Source organism: Aphelocoma coerulescens, chromosome 2, assembly GCF_041296385.1.
Source record: "Aphelocoma coerulescens isolate FSJ_1873_10779 chromosome 2, UR_Acoe_1.0, whole genome shotgun sequence".
NCBI classification, from domain to species: domain Eukaryota; kingdom Metazoa; phylum Chordata; class Aves; order Passeriformes; family Corvidae; genus Aphelocoma; species Aphelocoma coerulescens.
This window is the reverse complement of record NC_091015.1, coordinates 166,288,064-166,308,903: the sequence shown is the minus strand read 5'-3', so window position 1 is coordinate 166,308,903 and position 20,840 is coordinate 166,288,064. Positions and strand designations below refer to the sequence as shown.

The following is a 20,840-nucleotide window of genomic DNA, read 5'->3' as shown; positions in this document are numbered from 1 at the left end:
AGTCTAGGAATTGTCACATGGACTCCTCCAAACCTTTCCAGCACCAGCTGGTTGCTGGCTGGAGGGGATGGGATGGGGCAGTCACCCACCTGCCATCCTCAGGGGAAAGATACCCACAGCCAGACATCAGGACCACAGACATCCTGAGATTTGCAAACACCTTGTTTTTGTCTGGCTCTTTTCTGGAATAGAAAGGTCTCAAACCCTATATTTTTAACAGCTAAAAATCATGGGACTTTCTTGTGGGAGATTCAGTTCAAAAAAGACAAACTCTAAGTAGTTTTCCAATACTTTTTTTTTTTTTTAAATTTGTAAGGAGACAAGTTATTCCCATATTTGGGACTTCTCACATGCCCCCACCACCCATTCCTGGTTATACCCACACACTTTCATCTGCTCCAATTTAAGTCCTCTCCATGAAATCCTACAAACCACAAGAACACACAAAACCTCCATCTGCAGCACATCCCATGGGCTCCCCACAGACTTATTTAGGCAGGCAGGAGAAAGTGGGGCTGGGCATCAAGGAGTAGATGTGGAGCTTGGGTGGCTTTGTCACCTGCCCAGAGCAAGGAAGGTGACAGGGAAAACCTGGGATTGAATATCCCAGAAGCAGTCAGTGTTCACAGAGGGACAGAGAGATAGGAGGCAGGACAGAGGGAAGGAAAGATAAAAGAGCAATGTAGAAGTTTTAATTGCAAATCAAACACCCTGAACCTCCTCTCACCAATTATTTGGGACCCTTGTCGATGACATCTCCTAATGACTTATCCCAGTCTTGAAGGACTGAATGATTTCCTTTGCTCCTTGACAGGTATGACAAGTCTGCACTGTTATTTCTCATGCTAATTAAAGCCAATCAGGCCTAGAGGCTGAATGAGTGACCCTTCCAGCTTCCCCCAAGCTTCTCCCCTGCCAGGGTCGCTCCAATGCTGCAGGAAGCCTTCCTCCCCTTTGGAAAAGGACGTGCAGAGAAGCCAGTTTGTCTCCATTTAACAGAGAGCACAGCTGAGATTTAACCTGGGTGGTTTCCTTGGAGAGATGCACAAATCAATCCTGGTTCCAAACAAAGCAGGGAGATACCAGGTCCCTTAGGAACACGGGGAAGTTGGTGCAAGAACTGCTTTGCTGTGGGTACCTGAACTTTATGGGGTGGAGGTCAAAAATTAAAGGCAGTGGGAACTGGTTGGATTTCAGCAGCCTTTTTCCCATAGCAGGGTCAGTGGAGAGGAGTAATTCCAGGATTAAGGGAAGACTTAGACTCAATTTACATCCCAGCTGGATGAGAATGGCACGGAAAACCCAAGCACCTTTCAAATGCTAACGGAGGGAATAGAGGGATAATGCTCTTGGAACCAACACAGGGATGTTTCAATTGCAAGCAGAGGCAAACACAGGAGATTTTAAAAGAACATAGCTCAAATGTGGATTTAGAAGATGATGAGTGCTGGCAGGAGCGGGAATAGGAAGCAGGTGACCAACACTTCTAATGAGAACATGCAATGTGTCAGACAGCACCTTGCAGCACAACCAAGGGAAGAATAAAATAAAGGCAGAGACTTTGAAGTGCTGTGGGCCAAGGTTTTAACATCCAAACATGTCTCACCACAGCTACACACTCTGTACTCATCCCACAAACAGGAGAGGCAAAGCAAATAGCAGGATCATGAAAATTATTCAGGCAAGGTGGGATGGTGGGAATGAAAGGATGAACCAGAGCAAAAAGTGGAAAGGGATTATTGAAAAAATACCCAAAACATTCAAACGTGGTGAATGAATCTCAGTGCAGTAAAACTGAAAGGAAAGGTGGTGGCCATAGAGGTTTTGGGGCATCTGTCAACTGCTGAAGAGTGAAAATGAAAAGCACAGAATTACTAACAACCCCTAAACCCCAAAATCTCAGTGGATGGAGAAGAGCGTCATTTTGGAGGCCACTGGATATATTGCAATTATACCAGCTAAGGGAATGACCTAAAGCATTCTGATTTGAACATCTGAGGTTTGTGAAAACATCACTGGGGGAGATCTGTGACTCTCAGATGAGAAATGCCTGAACCACCAGTAAAAAAGGGGGCAGGGCAAAGTCTCTGCAGCAGCAGCAGCAGCAGCAGGTACCTATAGGAGCTCTTCCAGCTTGCAGTGAGTTCTAGCCTGGCCTGCAGGGAATGAGGATGCTCCCACACATGCCCAGGATATTTCAGCTCTGTGGTTGCAGCAATTTTTTTTTTTTTTTTTTTAATGAGAATCAGGGGCGGCAGAGACTGAGGCTCAGCCTTGGGAATGTCATGTGGAACATGCATTCCTTCTCACCACTAACAGCTGAAGGGCTCCATCCTGAACCTGCTGGATGCTGAAAATCCAGCCAGGAACCACAGGACTGTGCCAGTGTCACCGTCCGGCATCTGATGTCAGGATATGGTTCCCCCTTTCCCAGCCGTGGGGAGCTGTGTCTTCTGAGGCTGCATATCCATAAATGTCAGGGATGGTTCTGCGCAGCCTCTGCCACACGGGATGGCAGGATTTCAGCTGGCTCCCCTGCCGGTTCTCACTCCCCAGGAATAAGCACAGGCTGCCCACATCTCTGATTGTTCTTACACTTCCCCGGCACTGCCAAATTCCCACACTGGGGTCAGGCCTGTGACATTTCCCCTCTGGGTTGGCTGTTGTCCATCCAGGCTCCCTGTGAGGACCCTCTGCCTGCCAGGTTGTGAGCAAACCCAGCTTCAAGAAACTTGCAGCCAAAAAGAGCCACTGGAGCACTTCCTTTCCATCCACAGTGGGTGGACCTGGGAAGTTCCTCTGCAGGCACTTTTGGGTTGGCATTTTTTTCCCCTCCCTCTATAAAACAGCAGCTTCTGCCCAAATCCAAGAGATGAAGAAAATCTCCCCTGTCTGAGCTGGAGAGGGGGATATCACCAAGTCCTTTAGCAAGGAAAAATCAGAACTGCAACAAAAACTTAGTGTTTTCCTTCAGATTACATCTCTTGAGCTGCCACAAATAAAGGCTCTGCCTAAGCCAAGCTGCTGTTACCAGACAGTTTCCTTCCCAGTTTGGGGTGAGCCTCCAATACAGTTTTTCCTCAGTGTTTCACAGCTTTTGGTTTTGCCCAAAGACAACTTACCTGGCTCACTTCCTGCTGTATCCCTGGGGAAATTTAGCCAGAAGATCATCAAGCAAGAGACTCTATCACATGAATCAGCAGAGATGAGGGCCCAAATGAGTGGGAAAACACAAAGACCACATAGAAATGGTACCTGTGGAGTCATTCAGCCATCCCTGTGCACCGATTTCAACCTCTGTGGCCTCCAGACAACGTGTTCAGACTCAGCTCTGGAGCCCAGGTGTCTGCATCCACATTTTGGTGACCAGGCTAGCACAAGTCACACCTCTTGGAAAACCTGAGAGGTTTTTCCTACCATTCCCACTCCTGCACGCTGAGACCTGCTGAAGGCCCACCCAGGGCAACTCTGGAAGAGGAAAATGGCAGGACCTGGGGAAGGTCCCCCTGGGGGAGGAGCTGTGTGACAAGACAGCTCTGGAACATTTGCCATGGCCTGGCATGGCATAAAACTACCAATGAAACCCTCAAAGATCTTCCACAAAAGTTCCTCTCAGCAGCTCGGGGAGCTGAGTGTCAGCACTCTGAGAACCTGCCCCAGAGGCTGGATTAAACAGCTAAAACACTCCTTCTAATCACTCATCAGCTTCTGAGCCACTTTAGCAGATGTGAGAAAGGAGAAGTTAAAGAAAAGAGATGGGTTTATACTTGTTTTGAAGGTGGTGGGGATGTCTGTGTTATTTTGCCCTGACTTGCTTGGGCAGCAACTTCTCAGTGGATAAGTTTCAATTTGCCTCCACAGCAAAGAGGAAAATATCACAGTGCTCATCCCTGTTTTGTTCTGCTGTTTTATCAGGATTACAGATGGCCCTTTGTTCAAGGAAAATATTTTTTTCCTGCTTTTTTCTCCTACTAGAAAATTATGATCTCAGCTATTCCACAATACCTGGAGAAGTGGTCAGGGATTATTACAAGCTGCTTAAATGCTGAACAATTCAGGATAAAGTTGTTCTCCTGGCCAATTCCTCTATTTTATTTTTGTTTTTCAATTTTTCTTTATTTTTTACTTTTAATTAAAAAAATCATTATAACCTTGACTGCGGCTTATAATGAACACTTAGAATAATAACAGTTCCAGGGTAAGAATGAACATTCTACTCATCCCTAACAAATCTATGAGCAAAAGTCAATAAGAAAATAACAGTGATGGTTTAAAACAGGATTTCTGTTCTACTTTTAAATCTTCTTAGGTTTTGGTACAGATCAAAGTAAAGAGAAGGAAAAGATGCAAGAAAATTAGAAACCCTTCTTGGGTCAAAAGTGCATCTCCTTGGGCAAAGGCAACAGGGGACAGATTCACTGAGAGGCAAGTTCAGAGCCAAGTGAGCAGTTTTGACATGGAAAGATACAAGGTTTATCTTGAAGTAGGACACACGTCAAGATGTGCATGGAGAAGTCTTCTGGAAAGATTTATTGCTCACATATCCCCTCAAATCCTCCCCAGCATGAAAACATCAAAATGGGGCTCAGCAGTTTGTCTGCAAAGAGGGTCTTGGGACAATTGATCAGAATTTATTTATTTATTTCAATGGAATAAATCAGTTTGTGCTGTGCCACTCTGTGGGTGTACTCTTCTTCCAAACTAGGACTTTCCATTTAGCTTAAAATTCCTTCTTCCCAAATAATCTGAGCTGAACTAATCTCACTGCAGTTTGGAGGAGGAGCTGACTGGGAATGCAACAGAAAAAGGACAGGAAGAGGAGTGAAATAATTTATTGAATCATAGCCCCTCCAGGATTTTTGCACTTAGGATTGGCTTTGCTGAATGTTGTGTTCTGGAAAAAGTGAAGTAAATAATGAGTGCAAACAAATTCATTCTTCATGGAAATCCAACCCAGTCTCCATGATCTCCAACCCATCCCACTCCTTGCCACCATAACCTCAGGAGATCTACCATGAAGAAGAACCAAAGTTTTGCCCCTGGGGAAGGTCAAGGGAAGATGTTACACCCCTTGCTCAGTGCTGATGAGGCTGGACCTGGAAAACAGGGTCTTCACCCTGGAAAACGGGATCTTCCCCCTCTCACCACTTCAAGAGGGCTGCGAAGGAATCAAACAGGTCTCATGGAGGGCTTGGAAGATGGTTAGGGATGAGGAAGGATGTCCTGCAAAGAGAATATGGCAGACTGGGTCCCCCCTAGTTTTTCCAGCACAGAAGGGACACATTAAGGAGCTTTTTTCCGGTTGTCCAATGTGTTCCCATGTTCAAAGAATGACCAGCCCTGCAAATCCTGCTCTCCCACTCCCAGTGCCATCTCTACCTTCTTCCTTCACACCTTGTTCACCAAGATCAGCGTGGCCCTTCCTCCAACTCCACTCAGGCACACCTCAATCCCACAGCTGGACATTTTTCCAGGCTCAGCTTCCAGGTCCTTGCACCCCTACTCTCCCTACCACAAGCCACAGCTGAGTCATGACTACAAAGTCACCTACAAGCATGGGAGATACAAATTAAATATCCCTGGTATGGGCAAACCTCAAAGGGAATTTAGCAATTGTGAGTCAAAGAGATGGAATTCAATATACCAGGTTTCATTAAAAAAAAAAAAAAATCTAAGCCTAATTGCAACATATTTTAAATTTATGGAAATGTTAAAAAATGCATGAAATCATTTTAGCCCTTATTAGAAGAATATATTTATGTCCTTTTATTTGAATTTCCCCCTTATCAGGAGATACTTCCCAGCCTTTGAAGACAGTTGAACTTTCCTTAGTTATTTGACTAGCCAGAGGAGTTATTCAAACATTCTCTACTCTGAATTTGAAATAAAAAGAAGGGAATAATTATCATCAGCCATTTGCTTGCATTTGTTGAGCTGAGTTGTCTCTGCAGTTGGCTTTCCTCTTCATGCCCCTCTCAACTCAGGTTAAAGCAAAAGAACTGGGGATGAAAGTGCTGGAGGTTCACCAGCTCAGCTCATCAATATCTGACTGGTGTGGGCACTCTGTCCCCTGTTCTCTGGAGAAGAGGACCTGGAAAGAGGATGTGTTACAGGAGGAGAGTGGAGCACCCACCGAAGCCTTTGTATCATTCAATCTCTGTCTAACAGCCAGATCTTTCTCCACATCTTAGCACCAGGGACTTCCATTTGTAAAAGGAAGGGACAGGGTCACTGCTGTTGAACTAAACCAAGAAGAAGCAAGATTATCATCCCTCCTAGCTTTAATTATTTGGGAGAACTGAAAAAAAATGCCTTTGAGGATGTGGCAGATTTACCACCAGCATACAAAAACCTGATGTAAAGCTGATTATAGATTCCTATAAATTCTTTGGGCTGAAGGCCGGGGAGGTGTAGGAAGACTGTGCCAGCACGTGCGCGTGTGCATGCGAGACAGGCGGGGACGGGCAGGGCCATGCACAGCCAAATCCACACATTCCCCTGGGCTTGCTGCTCCAACATAGCCCTGGGGCAGCTTCCCCGAGCCTCTGGAGCACCCTCCATTCTTTATGGGGATGAGGCCAACCTCCTCCTCCCGGGAAGAGCGCCCCGGCCCCACACGTGCAAGGGAACATGCCTCCACTTACTATTGCAAGCCTTCCTATTGCACAGCCGTCCTTCCTCCAGGACTCCCTCGCAGGCCAGGCCCTCGTTGGGAAGGGGCTTGCAGGAGCGCATGCGGGTCTGCAGGCCGCCCCCACAGTCCTTGGTGCAGTCGCCCCAAGCCGACCACGAGTTCCAACCACCTGGGCGAAATCCAGAAAAGCCCTGTCAGCCTCAGTGAGAGCCCAGCGCCCAGGGAGCCGAGGCAACACCAGCCTGGCAAACCCTGCCTGTACCAGCTGCCAGGACCTGAAACTGGGGTGTCTTTAAACGTGGTGGAACTGGACACTGCAGGGTAGCCCAGAGAGTCAAGAAGGGGAAGGGAGAAGCATTGCCTGCTTTTACATTGACTTCTCTTCAGTTATTCCTATTTCCAGAGTTTAAGAAGTGGTTGGACAACACCTTCAGGCACATGGTGGGGTTCTTGGGGCTGTCCTGGGCAGAGCAAGGAGTTGGACTTCAGTGATCCTTGGAGGTCCCTTCCAACTCAGGATATTCTATGATTCCAACTAGTTCTGCTCTTCCTGTGCTTACTGTGGCAAAGAGCTCCCCTCTCACAAGACCCCCTGCCCATTTGGTGTCCTGTTGGCTTCTAACCCCAGAAGACACAAGCAAAAACCACTTCAAGGAACAAATCCGTCATTTGGAGGTTGAGTCTCGTCCTTCTGCCTCCACACAAACACGTGATGTGAAGAGAGCTGGGCAGGGACAAGTGATCTACCATCCATATTCACCCAAAAAAGACATTTCCTGTCCCCACACTGCAGACCCCACCAGCCACAGAGAGGCACTGCTCTCAAGGACAGCTTTGGTGGGGGAATAACGTGGGAATGACATTCTCCTCCAGCACCCTTTGCAGACCCCACAAGGAGCAACCTGTGAGCACCATAAGATGAAGGTGCATTTCTGGCTCCTCTCCCCAGCCATGCTTGGTGCTGGTCTCAGCAATGCTCAGCTTTTCCCCGTGTACCACAATCTACAGCCCTGAAAACTGATGGATCCACCTGGCTGCAGGGATGATCCTGCTACTTAGGAAGGGAAATTCTGAGCCTCTGCAGCCTTCCCTACCCTGTGTCTTTACAGCCTCCTGCCGAGAACAACTGGCCCTGGTGGAATGTCCATAAATGCTGATGGCAGGACGGACTGTGAAGACCATCTGAATCTGGCTCACCTCCCACAGTCCAAACGCCTGCGGGGAGCCCAGCAAGGCTGAGTTTTGGGTTGTAAAAGACAGCAGGGGATTATCCAATCCTTTCTGGTGATGCATAAACTGTCACATCCCTCAGTGGTCAGTTTGCTCCTCACTGGCTGCATGTAGCAATCTAAAATCTGCTGAAATAAGTCTTGGCTTGACTGTTCTGCTCCATCGTTTGTCCACCTCATGGGGAGGAGCAGAGGTGGCCCTTCAGCCCAGAGTTGGCCGCTTTCACATGGCTGCTTTTCCTGCTGTGAATTCTCTCATTACCCACAGCTACCCTTGGAGATGTTTCAGGTCCAGGGAATTCTGCTGTGTGTTGTGCTCAGGCCCAGATAAGGATAACGAGATAAAGATGCAGGGGTTTTTTGAAGACAGGAAACACTGGGAAAATTCTTGTTTTTTAACATAAAAATGAAATAAATCCCCCCCTTTTTTTTTACTCCCTTGCCCACAGTCAGAGAATTCAAAGATGCAGATGATCCACTTGAGCTGATTCAGCCTCCCCGAATTGCTATTTATGAGGAAACTGTGGCTGTACTCTGTGCTCTGGGCTCTGCTGGTCCCTACATGCCCTAGACAGGACACCAGCCCTGTCTGAAAAAACGAGCCCAACTAGGTGCCAGATCAGAATTTAGGGACATTACCAGCACCCCCTTGCACAGGGATGGGCAAATACTCATCCACCTCCACTGCAAAAACCCACGAGTTCATACTCTGCTACCTCCAGCTTGGCTGTGTTTTAACTTTTCCCTCCAAGACAGAGAGAAAATAAACACAGGCTCAGCAACACTTCCCCTGTTGGTGGCCACAGAAGCTGCTCAGATACTTAATCATGAGAATAACATGGAAAAACGAAGTGGGATGGAAATGGAGGGCAGTGAACCTGCCAGCAAAGTGCCCAGATCTTGGTAGCAGCATGGGAAATGGAGTTATTAGTGGCACACAACAAATATTTGACCTTGAAGAAGACTGTCTTTCCCTCAAAAGTCACTTTCTGCACTGGTCGCTTTTCTAAACAGCATGGGAACGCAGGTTTTTCTTCCATTTCCTGATGGGAGATGGATTGTGTTTCATTTGTAAGAGAAACCATCGGCATAATGAGACGTATCCCGATGCCTGGCTCGAGCTGATCAATAGGATATCTGTAACCAGACACGTTTAGGAGTTAATCAGCTCCTGGCTTGCCCTTTTCAGGATGTCTTTCTTTAGTCTCACTCCCTTGCAGATTAGGAGTGAGGCTGGGGAAGGGAGAAAGCAGCTCCATGCAAGCCTTGGCTTGGATTGTGATTTATTTGGGATGCTTTTTGTTGAGACAAAATGCGTAATTGCTCCAGTGTCTTTACAAGTTATTTTATATTGTGTTCTGTAAGCAAAATACGGACCCAGAGTTGTGGCAAAATATGGCCATCGTGGTGTCCCCAGTTTGATGATGAATTATGCAAATAGTTCTGCATTTTGGGATATGATCTGTTATGGCATTGATCCCCTAAAATATACATAGAAATAGATTCTGCCTGGTCTCACTACAGGAAATATAAAAGGGCGAAATGAAGGTACCAGTGTTTGATTTCTTAAATTACAGAATCACAGAATGGTTTGGGATGGAAGAGACCTTACACATCACATAGTTCCAACCCATTGCCATGGGCAGGGACACCTTCCACTATCCCAGGTTGCTCCAAGCCCCATCCAACCTGGCCTTGAACACTTTCAGTGATGAGGCAGCCACAGCTTCTCTGGGCAGCCTGTGCCAGGGCCTCACCAGCCTCACAGAGAAGAATTTCTCCCTAATATCTGAGCTAAACCTGCTCTCTTTCAGTTTGAAGCCATTCCCCCTTGTCCTGTCACTCCAGGCCTTTGTAAAAAGTCTCTCTCCATTTTTCTTGTAGGCTCCTTTCAGGTTCTGGAAGGCCATAATTTGGTCACCCCAAAGTTTCTCTTCTCCAGGCTGAACAATCCCAATTCCCTCAGCCTTTCCTCACAGCAGAGCTGCTCCATCCCTCTGATCATCCTGCTGCCTCCTCTGGACTGGCTCCAACAGCTCCGTGTCCTTCCTGTGCTGGACCCCAGACCTGGAGGCAGCTCTGCTGCTGAGATCTCACCTGAGCAGAGCAGAGGGGGTGACTCTTGCTCTGCTTATCCTCATCAATGGGAGAGACAGTCAAAATAAGATAAAAACCTTCATGATCTCAAATCCTTAACTGGAATGAGATCAGTTTATGAAGTTGAGCACAGATAACTTCCTCCCTCTCCTTATTCCTCAGTTTCCATCCCATTTGTGAGTACTAAAGAGGAGCTAGAGAAGTACCAGGACACTTAGTAAATCAACCCAGGCATTTACAACCAAGACAAAAGTATTCCCCACTTTATGGAGCAGTCCTTTTATACCATCAGGTTGTACCACGGTCCTGACAAATTAAATGCTGCATGTTATTTATCTTGTTTATTGGCTGTCAGATAAACCTTTCGAAATCCCCCTTCTTTTCCTGGGTCTAGTCCTTCAGTGCTTCAAGTGATTTGTCTTTTTTAGTGGAGCTGTGAACAAGTGGTTAAGGGTCTATTATATGAAGTTATTCCCATCCCGCCTTTCGGGGGGGAAGATGCTGTGCCATGAGGAAAACACGGTGTTCTTGTGCCCACTGCTGCATCCGGCTTCTGGAAAGGAGTGGCTGAGGGAGTTGGGGGGGCTCAGCCTGGAGAAAAGGAGGCTGAAGGGAGACCTTACCTCTCTCTGCAACTCCCTGGCAGGAGCTTGTAGTGAGGTGGGTGTCAGACTCTTCTCCCAGGTAACAAGTGACGGGATGAAATGGCCTCAAGATGTGCCAGGGGGAGTTTTGGATTATATATTCTGAAAAATTTCTTCACAGAAGGGTTTGTTAAGCATTGGAACAGGCTGCCCAAGGAAGAGGTAGAGTCACCATCCCTGCGAGCGTTCAAACAAGGTATGAATGTGGCACTTGAAGACATGGTGGTGGTGAACATGGTGGGGGTGCTACACTGGCAGTTGGGCTTGGTGATCTTTGAGGTCTTTTCCAACCTTAATGATTCCATGATTCTACGAAAAGAATGTCTACGATAGCTGTGGAATTATCTACGATGGCTGTGGCGTCACACAGATGCTTTTAGCCCAACGCTGCAGGAGACCCATGAGTGTGATGTGGTCCTTGCAGAGGCTGCAGAGCTGCCCCATCGCTCAGTTCGTCACTCAGACTCTGCTTGTTGAGCTGACACAGCCCCCACAGACTCCCCATCTTCTAGAAAAAGTTCATCCCACTCGCCCACCACATAATCCCTTGCTCTGCCCCTTCTTCCATTTGGAGCATGAGGCTGGACATTTTTTGGTGCTGGGAAGCGAGGAATCCACATGAAATGCAGTGCAGACTCGCTCTGAAGTTAATGGGACCCTTTGCAGACAGTCCCCGTTACCCCTGGGGTCCCGTTCCATGAGCTCTCAGCAAACTGCTGCTCCCGCTGATCGATGCGGGTTGAGTTGCCATCTGTCCTTAATCCAGAAATAATGAGGCTGCTGCAACTGCTCTATAAAGGATTTTGCTTTTCAAAGGCACTGACTCCTCTGAAGGTCACACACCCAACCTGTTCCCACTTTTCTCAGCTATGGCCCCGTAGAACCACAGAGTTCTCTCACTTTGCCCTTTATTCCCCTAAACTGGAGGAGCTGTGGCTCATGCCTCCAGCTCCAGAGGTTCCCATCACAACCAGCAGCTGTCACCTTGATCACACAGCCAGGTTTAACTTGTATTTTTTATTTTTGGAGAACAGCCCAAGCTCCTAGAATGTGTTTTAACAAAGGTGGCTGTTGCATCTGAGGCTTGTGGCTGGTTGAGTGCCTGTCATTCAGGGAGGCCTTTAATCCAGTTTCTAAAGAGTTTTTTGATCCTTCTCAGTCAGTTCTTATCATGATCACAGACTAAACCAAATTACTTTTCATGCAAGGCTGACCTAATGCATTCTAATTCTCCAGTTAAATGGAGAAAATTCCAAGATGGTTTACATCAACCAGCAAGCTCATATTTGGCATTTCTCATTCGGAATCTTAAGCAGAGATGCCAAAAGAATGGGTCTTCCCTACTGCAAATTAACTGAGGGGACTCCACTTAGACACCCTGTCCAAACACCCTTGATCTTTGGGAAGGTTTGCATCCTGATCCAGAGTTTATTTTCACAGCTGACAGCTGCCATGTGTCTCAGATGCCAGTCAGTCAATCATGCCATATAATTTAACAGTAATCCCTTAAATTAGATGGCAGTGGCAACAGCAAAAACTAGGGAATCGGCACGAGACAATCAATAGAGCACAGCAAAAGGGGCTTTGCTGACACTCCATATCCACCTCTGGTTTTGCTTTTTTGGATTTAGCCTCTCACTGACCCCAGCTGAAGACACATCTTCTTGGCAGCTGTCTCCAACTCAGCAGGTCAGGGCATTTTGTGTCTGAAAAACATGTCCAGACTGCAAAAACCCCACCACAGCTCTGTGTGCTACCACTGGGAATATTTGTAGTGGAATTTATGTCACAGTTTCTGAATCATCTCAATTAGCAAATGAGTGGTAAAAATGTCATTTCTTATGCAAATAGGGGGAAGGATACTGAAGGGAGATCGAGAGTGAAATTGTCTTATACCATGTGAATCCTAAATTTGTTATACAATGGGGTAAGTGGGGGAGCTGCTCCTTTATCACTCTCCCTTCTACTGAGCTGGAAAAGAGCAAGTCCAGAAGGGGCCATTTTGAAGACATACTTCTACTATACCAACCAGTGATCGCTCCCTGGAAAGTCATACATTCAAGTTTGTTCCTTCTGTGGACAAAAAGGAGAGAAATCTTTCAGGAGGATGTCCCTTCCTTGTGTCCCATGCGATAAAAGTCAACAGCAGCACAAGTGAATTGCTCCAGTGGTTCCTCCTCTGCCCTTTCCAATATAAACCCTGTGTAACACTTCGCTGTTTTGCAGATTGTGCACGTTAATAGCAAAAACGATGCCCCAAACTCCCTAAAAACCAAAATCATTCCTTGCAAGGACATGCAGTGATTGGACAAGGGGGAATGGTTTTAAGCTGAAAGAGGGTAGACTTAGATTAGATAACAAGAAGGAATTCATTATGGTGAGGATGGTGAGGCCCTGGCACAGGATGCCCAGAGAAATTGTGGCTGCCCCATACCTGGAAGTGTCCAAGGCCAGGTTGGATGGGGCTTGGAGCAACCTGGGATAGTGGAAGGTGTCCCTGAACGAGACAGGAGGGTTGGAACGAGGTGGTCTTTAAGACCCCTTGGAAACCAAGCCATTCCATGATTGTTTGACTCTCCTCCATGGAAGGGAGATAGGTGAGCAGAAAAAAAATATAAACATGCATTAAAAGTCCATGAGCTGCCAGGGCAAGGTAGCCAGGGACTGGCTGCTCCTTGAGTTTTCCAGTACTGGAATTGAGGGGTGTCAAATGAAACTGTCAGAAGGCAGGAGCAAAACCAGCGAATGATGTAATTTACAGACACAGAGCGGTGTCAAACAACGTGATGCTTTCACAGCACGAAAAGGTACCTAAAATTCCATGAATATAAAACATAACTGGGGGAATGCATGAAGGACAATCCCATAAACAGGAATAGACACAAGCTCAGCACCTCTTGTTCAGAAGTTCCCTGGGCTTCAAGCTGCTGAGTTGTAAAGTTGGAAAGGACCTTCAGGATCATCGAGTCCAACCTCTGACCTTGTTGACCGAACCACAGCACTCAGTGCCATGTCCAATAATTTCTTTAACATTTCCAGGGATGGTGAATCCATCACCTCCCTGGGCAGCCCATTCCAATGTCTGACAACCTTTTCAGTGAAGAAATTCCTCCTGATGCCCAACATGAATCTCTCCTGGCACATTCTCTCTTTTCCTGCTGCTGGTTGCCTGGGAGAAGATGTTGAGCCCCACCTGGCCACAACCTCCTTTCAGGCTGTCTGGATGTTGTATGTTTGTTTTGTTCCGCTATCTTCCCTTGGTAGCCACTGCTAATGAAAGGATATTGGGCCAAAAAAACCCTGATCTGGCCAACAAGATGGTTCCTGGTACTTTCCCAGTTGCTTGGCCTCTTCCTACATTAACACTGTGACTCTCCTTTATGGAGATGTGGTCAGGGCACAGACAGCTCCAGGTTGAGCCAGAATTTCCCACCACCAAAATTTCCAAAATCTGCTCAGGTCACTCACTTCTGGGCACCCAAATAAATGACAATCATTCTTCAAAGCTGCTGAATGGCCAAAGCTGCCACTGATTCCCACAGCATTCACAAGTCCCCGCAAATGAAGGTAACGAGGTCAAATTTGTACAAACATTTAGGACCAGCTTCAATCTCCCTCTGCTCTACAAATCACTTAAGGAAGATGGAAATGAGGCCAGTGTGCAGCTTTCAAGGAAACCCAGCATAAAGCTGTGCTTATTACATGAATCCCTATAAATGAAACACTAGGGATAAGAGAGATTATTTATGTGGAAATGGTGGGGGAGGTGGGCAGGGAAATGAGAAAGGAAATGTTTAGTCTGGAACAGGAGATCAAATAAAACCGTGGAAGGATCTTCCCATAAGAAAGCCATAGAGGCCTAATCACTTAACTTGTTTCAAAGCAGAGCAGGCAAAATATCAGAGAACAGACCTGTGAAGAGAAATCCAGCCTGCACCACCGGGGAGGAATGAAATGCTTCCCCGCCCTGAACCTCTCTGAAGTTGTACAAATCACACCAGAGCTGGGTTCGCACACTGTTTGCTTCTTCATGTTGCTGCAGACCCCAGGCAAAGCAGAGGGGACACAATGTCCCATTCAAATCTAACTGTGCAGCCCGAGATGATTGAAACCTTCCCTTACACCAGGGTCACCACCTATTTTCATAAAAGGAAATCAAAGGACAGCATTTGTGAAATTTCCTTTTAAAGGAATTTCTTTAAAAGAAATGTTTTTTAAATGTCTTAAAATGTCTTTAAAAGATCTGTTGGGGACGTGGTTTAGTGGTGGGCTTGGCAGTGCTGATTTAATGGCTGGATTCGATGATCTTAGAGGGCTTTTCCAACTCAAGCAATTCAATGATTCTCTTCCATCTTTCCTGGCTTGAAGGGCCTTGGCTTTCACCTATAAAACACTTGCAGAACACTGCATAAACCCATAAATGCCATGAAATGTTGTAACATCCAGAACTCTGCAAGCCCGTGCAATTCCATCTTGCTCCCTGGACAGCATTTCCACCTGAAGGATTCCTATGATCCCCAAGACTGCAGTTTCTCACTCCTCCATGAGCTGTGACATATTTCTCGTCACAAGAGCACTGCAAGGCAGGGCTGTGCCATTATTGCTTCTGTGAGATGAGCTGGGGAGGTGTTGTAAAGCTAAAAGTCTCGCCCATGGTATTTTTACAACACTGAGAGAAGTTCAGCTCTCTTCAGGTGAACATCTTCCACGAGGACAGAGAGCAAATCATCCAGGGGGAAAACCCAGGAGACAAGTGTCTCCCCTCAGAGCATTTTTGATGAGGACACCACATAATTTGTGTCTCCCAGCACTCCTGGCTCCACGAATGGCTCCCAAGATAGAGCCAGAAATGCAAACTCCAGCTGAGACAGCACCTTGGCACTGTTAAACCAAATATTTAATGCTGTTTTGATAGGCACAGCCAATCCCTCTTCATACAGAGATGTCAGTGATGTGGATTTTGCCTGGAAGGGGAACGGAGGTGGCTGAAAACCACATGGAAGTGGTTTTTTTGTGTGGTTACCTCAGAGGAAGGCTGGGGAACAAGCAGGTTGCCAGCAGGCATTTCTCCCATCGGTGTCCTCTCCTCTGAGCTGTTGGGCACACTCACCCTGCACAGGAAGGTGCTAATCCAGGCTGGGCAGAGGCTGCCATTCCCAGCTCCGCCCTTGACACCTTGCTGGTGTTTTCCATCGCAGAGGGGAGCAGGTTTCAGGCTTGTCTCTGTGTCTCTGCCTCTCTCCAAGTTAAGATGGTGGACCCAGAACGGCTGGCTCGTATTAACACTTGGGTGAGGTGAGGGGAAAATTGGGGGAAGCTAAATCATAGAATCGTAGAATGGTTTGGTTTGGAAGGGACCTTAAAGATCATTGAGTTCCAACCCTCCTGCCATGGGCAGGGACACCTTCCACTAGACCAGGCCAAGGCAAGATTCAGTAAAATTTTCAGGATTTCGACCTAATCTGATATTTTCTATTGCACAGGTAATGAATGCCTTTAAATATTTCTTTTTTTATCACCTTTGGGGATAGCATATCTAGAAGGGAAATTCCTTCCCAACACTGTGGGGTTTGGGATCATAAAATCATAGATTCATTGTATGGTTTTTGTTGGAAGGGACCTTAAAGATCATCCTGCCATGGCCAGGGATATTTTCCACTGTTCCAGGTTGCTCAGAGCCTCATCCAACCTGGATTTGAACACTTCCAGGGATGGGACAGCCACAGCTTCTCTGGGCATCCTGTACCAGGGCCTCACCGCTCTCTGAGTGTAGAATATCATCCTAAATTCCCCAATTTCTTCAGTCCAAGGAGAAGGCAGAGACACCACTGGAGGCACCCAAATGAAAAGCTGCTTCCAAATTGCGTAATGAGAGTTTTAAGAGGCAGCAGCTTCAGTTCTGCATCTGGGATGATCATCACGTGGTACCCAACGTGCCTTGGCATCAAGGGCAAGAAATCAATATCATCAACCTTTACCAGCGCTATAATGACGAGGTTAATATCGATCTTTTGACATTAAGGTGTGGTATGTGAGTCCTTAGCGTCATTGCTGGGAAGCTGAAGCTGCAGCACTGTAAAACAGACTGCAGGCACAGCAATCTGCTCACAGATCCCTCAGAGACCCTGGATTAGAATGAACAAAGCAATTCTCAGCCTGATTTGTAATCGACCGTTCCCAAAGTTGTCGCCTTTTCTATCAGCGGTGGGAGGGGATTATTCGCACGTGTCTGCTGTGTCCCTTCAAAGTCCCAGAGCGGCACAAGGAAATGCCAAATGGAATTTGTGTGGTCCTCCAGGCAGCAGAATTGTGGTCTCAGCCTGTGTTTTTAGCTTGAAAACTAAATAAGAGTTAAGTCCTTGCTCTTTACAATCTCCTGATGTAGAACTGACGTTACCTTGCTACAGGTGAGGCCTCCCTCTCCTGAGGTGGTGATTTCTTCTGTAACCACCACTAAAAGAAAACCTTTTCTCAAATGAAAGCATCTCCATGAGTATTTCTTAACCCTGAGTCTGCTGATCCAGTCCCTCATACCCATAATCTTCAGCCCTGAGAGATCAAAGTCTTAAAGGCTTAAACTGCTTCATTCCTAGAGACAAATCTGATGTGAAATTCCCTTGGTCTGAGGTCCCTCTTAAGAAAAGAAAGGCAGAGAATTGAATGATTAAATCATCACAGATGAGGAGATGCCATGAAGGCCCAGCATTTACCCAGGAATTTCTAAATGACTTCTCCTGTTGTTTCTATTTGCCATTTTTATTCCAGCAGTGTTAAGAGGCCTTGAGTAAGATGAGACTTGTTCTGGGATTGGCACTCCATGGGCAAAACAGTCACAGACAGTCCTTGATCCTGAGAGCCTGCATTAGGCTGTGCCTAATTACTGCTGTGATTGGAGCTACAGAGCGAGGGTGGTGAGTGTGTGTGGAGAGGGAAGAGGAGAAGAGTGGGTTTATTAACAGACAGACAGAGATTCAGACCACTTTACAAATTATTGACCCGACTTAATTCCTCATCATCATGTGCATTAGCTATTTTTTTTCTATGAGGGAAAGCAGACAAACGTCCCTGAGCTACAAGATTGTCTGAACAAATAGGCGGGTTCTGGGCAGACCAAGGGTGGTGTTTTCCTCCCAGCACTTTCCCCACATTGACTGGAAATTAATCCATAGGAGAATAGAGGATGGAGACAGATGGTGGAAGATTTCCCTGCCTCCTTTTTCCTTTTTGTCACCTTTGGTGCTCAGAGGAGTCAGGAGTGGTTGGGTTATCCTGGATTGCCAGGACTGTTCAGGATGGAGAGCCAGGGCACCAGATGACTCCCTTTCCTATAACACTCCATGAAAAGAGGAACATGGCTAAATCCCTTTTGGATGACCTCACTGCAGCCTTCCAGTAATTAAAGGGGGTTTAAAAAGGAGGGAGAATGAATTCTTACATGGACAGATAATGACAGGACAAGCAGAAGTGGTTTTAAAGTAACAGAGGAGAGATTTAGATGTGATATTAAGAAGAAATTCTTCACTCAGAGTGTGATGAGACACTGGCAAAGGTTGTCCAGAGAAGCTGTGGCTGTCCCATCTCTGGAAATGCCCAAGGCCAGGTTGGACAGGGCTTGGAGCAAGGTTCTGTCCTGTGGGCTTGGATGCAAGGTTCTGTCCTGTGGAAAAGGGGTGGAACTGGATGATTTTTAAGGTCCCTTCCAACCCAAACCATTCCTTGATTCTATGAATGCAACATCCTCTAGAGATACCAACTGCTTGTCCAGCAATTCTCACTTTAAACAAGGCAAACAACCTCTCATAATTATATCTACTAATTGCCAGTGACTGCAATCTGAAGAGCTGTGCCATACTTTATTTTCCTCTGGAGTCATCTGGGATGGCCCATGAAGACCAAAAGCAGGAAGCTGGTGAAGGATGGATCTTGGATCTGCACTGCCTGGCTCCAGAGGATTCCCAAATGTCTCAGGTTGGATACATTTATTTTTTTTTTCTTTTGAGCACATCAGTATGAGCCAAGAGCAACATCTACTGGCCAAGCTGTTTAGCAGGACCAAGTGTAGATCTGGCACAATCCATAGATTTTACACAGCTGTGAGACTTTTAGGGATTACCCAAGCACCAGGAGCAGCACCAGCACTTCCCAGCTGTGCAAGCTGCCACCAAAGCAAATATCTCAGCCCTGCATGCGGCTTTTATCCATCCCTAATGTGAAAATTGCTTTACAGGCCCACTCTGTCCTGGGTAGCACATCTTGATAGGTGGAAGTACCTGTGTATCTCCATTTCTTCTTAGCAAAGTGCTCCTTGCACTTCCCACTGAGGTTTCCTGGGACGAAACAGGCTAAAGGTGAGCAGCAGCCCATTTATTGCCACCAAAACTGCAAGGAACTTTCCATGGCTGGCATTCAAGTGGTCTAACTTTATATATCAAAAATAAAGGGTCCAAATTTGGAGGCTGAGACTGTTCTGGTGTCTCCTGGTGGGAGCTAAGAGCATGTGTGGACTTCAGAGTAGGGGGTCAGCATAAGAAGCGGTGCTGGCCGAGGCTGGATTATGAGGAAAACAGTCTGGATGTGTCAAATTCAGTGTTGTTGTCAGCCCTTGGGGGTTTTTTCACAATCCTTCTCAAAAGGCAGCGTGGGAATGTGTGGGAATGAGAGAGAAAAATCAGTGAAGCTTCACCCAAAAAAATATTAGCAAGAAAAAAAAGAAAATGGAGAGACTGTGAGTTGATCTTACAGGAAGAGTGAGAACAAACCCCATGAATAACAGGCACAGCTCATGTCTCCACCTCTGCAGCCTGGAGCACTCGCCTGTTTGGACACTGACAGGAAAACAGAGCTCTGAGGAATCCAAATAAATTACACGTGAAAGACAATTTCCTCCCCTCACGAGGGCCACTTCTCCCTGCAGAGCAGGACTTAAAGGGGAGTAAGAGAAAAGCAGCCTGATCTGTATTCTGAGCTCACTGCAAGGTCACAGACCCCCCTGTAGAGCATTGCCAGGTGAGCAACAAACAGCCCAGGTGGTTTTAGAGGTCTGTGGTGCAGATCTGTCCACCTGAGAACTTCATAAATAAAGGAGGAAAATAAGAACTCTGCAAATATAGACTTTATATTTGGCCATGTTTCTTAAGACAGAGATGGATCTCCCCCTAGAAATGCCCATTTCTCTCTGTTGATTATAGAAGGAGACCACATGACCAATGTCTACATTGAGGATGTTTTTTGGTCAGAGAAATCCTTCTCTCATCAGGGATGAGAGGTGGCAGAGAACCACAAGTGGTTAAAATGAGCAGGAGCCACAAGCCAGAGCTGTATAAAATGGGAAGGAACAACCCTGCCTGCTGCAGGCAGGTGGTGAACTCGCTCTACCCAGGTGCCTTTCCTGCTCCTGCTGACTCACAGCCACATCCAACTGTCCCTTTGGCAGTCCCCCTCTCAGGACAGGACCCGCAGGTGTTCCTTACAGACCCAACTGAGACCAGGGCATCTGAGGTGTGCAGGGAGCTGTGCCCTCTGAAGGGGCAGGACCAGCAGCATCACAGGACTCTGGATGTCTGCTCAGCCTTGCCAGAAATCTCATGCATGACCTCAGAAGAGTCATCTTCCCTCTGCCTGATTTCCAAGGTGGGAGTGTCTCTGATAATGATGAGAAATAGGATGATGTAGGAAGGTGCTGAAACTGGGAGAGGAAAGACAAATTTTGCTCTTTGTGGCCACGATCTGCGGACATAGATCCCAGCTGGAAAGAGCCCTGTGGTTTTTAGTAGCCAAAAGCCCCACCAGATCCCACAGTCCCAATCTTATCCAGAAAGGGGTTGTAACAAACCCACCTCTTTGGACAGGTGTGGTACCTGCCCACTTAAAACAGGTAAGACAGGTAAGGAATGTTTTTCTTCTGCTTGACTCTGGTCCATAGATGATGGCATGGCCAAGTCCTTGCTGGGCATTTGTAGGATCCCCTCCGTGGGGAGGACAGGAAGGTTCTCACAAGGAAATGGATCACCCAGCTCCTCCAAACTGCAGCACAGACTGGGATTTGAGCCAATGCCAACGAGAGTTCAACAGGACCAGAAAGATTGGGATGGTCTTTAAGACTCATTTTACCTCTTCTTGAGGATGCCTGGCCTTATCCAATGTTTTGTGATGACTTCCATAACTTCCACCTGGTTTTGTGCACAAGTTTCAGGACATGGTTTCAGGGCAGCACTTGTGGGAGAACAGGGAAAGGCC

General features: G+C 46.8%; 1 protein-coding gene across 1 annotated transcript in view; it reads right to left on the bottom strand.

The window, feature by feature from the left end:
- The window catches only part of ADGRB1 (adhesion G protein-coupled receptor B1), a 201,621-nt gene that overhangs the window by 151,900 nt on the left and 28,881 nt on the right, over window positions 1-20,840 (bottom strand). Inside the window, exon 2 of the mRNA XM_069006061.1 lies at window positions 6,645-6,803. Within this exon, the coding sequence (XP_068862162.1) occupies window positions 6,645-6,803 (159 nt within the window). The remainder of the gene's footprint in view (window positions 1-6,644; window positions 6,804-20,840) is intronic.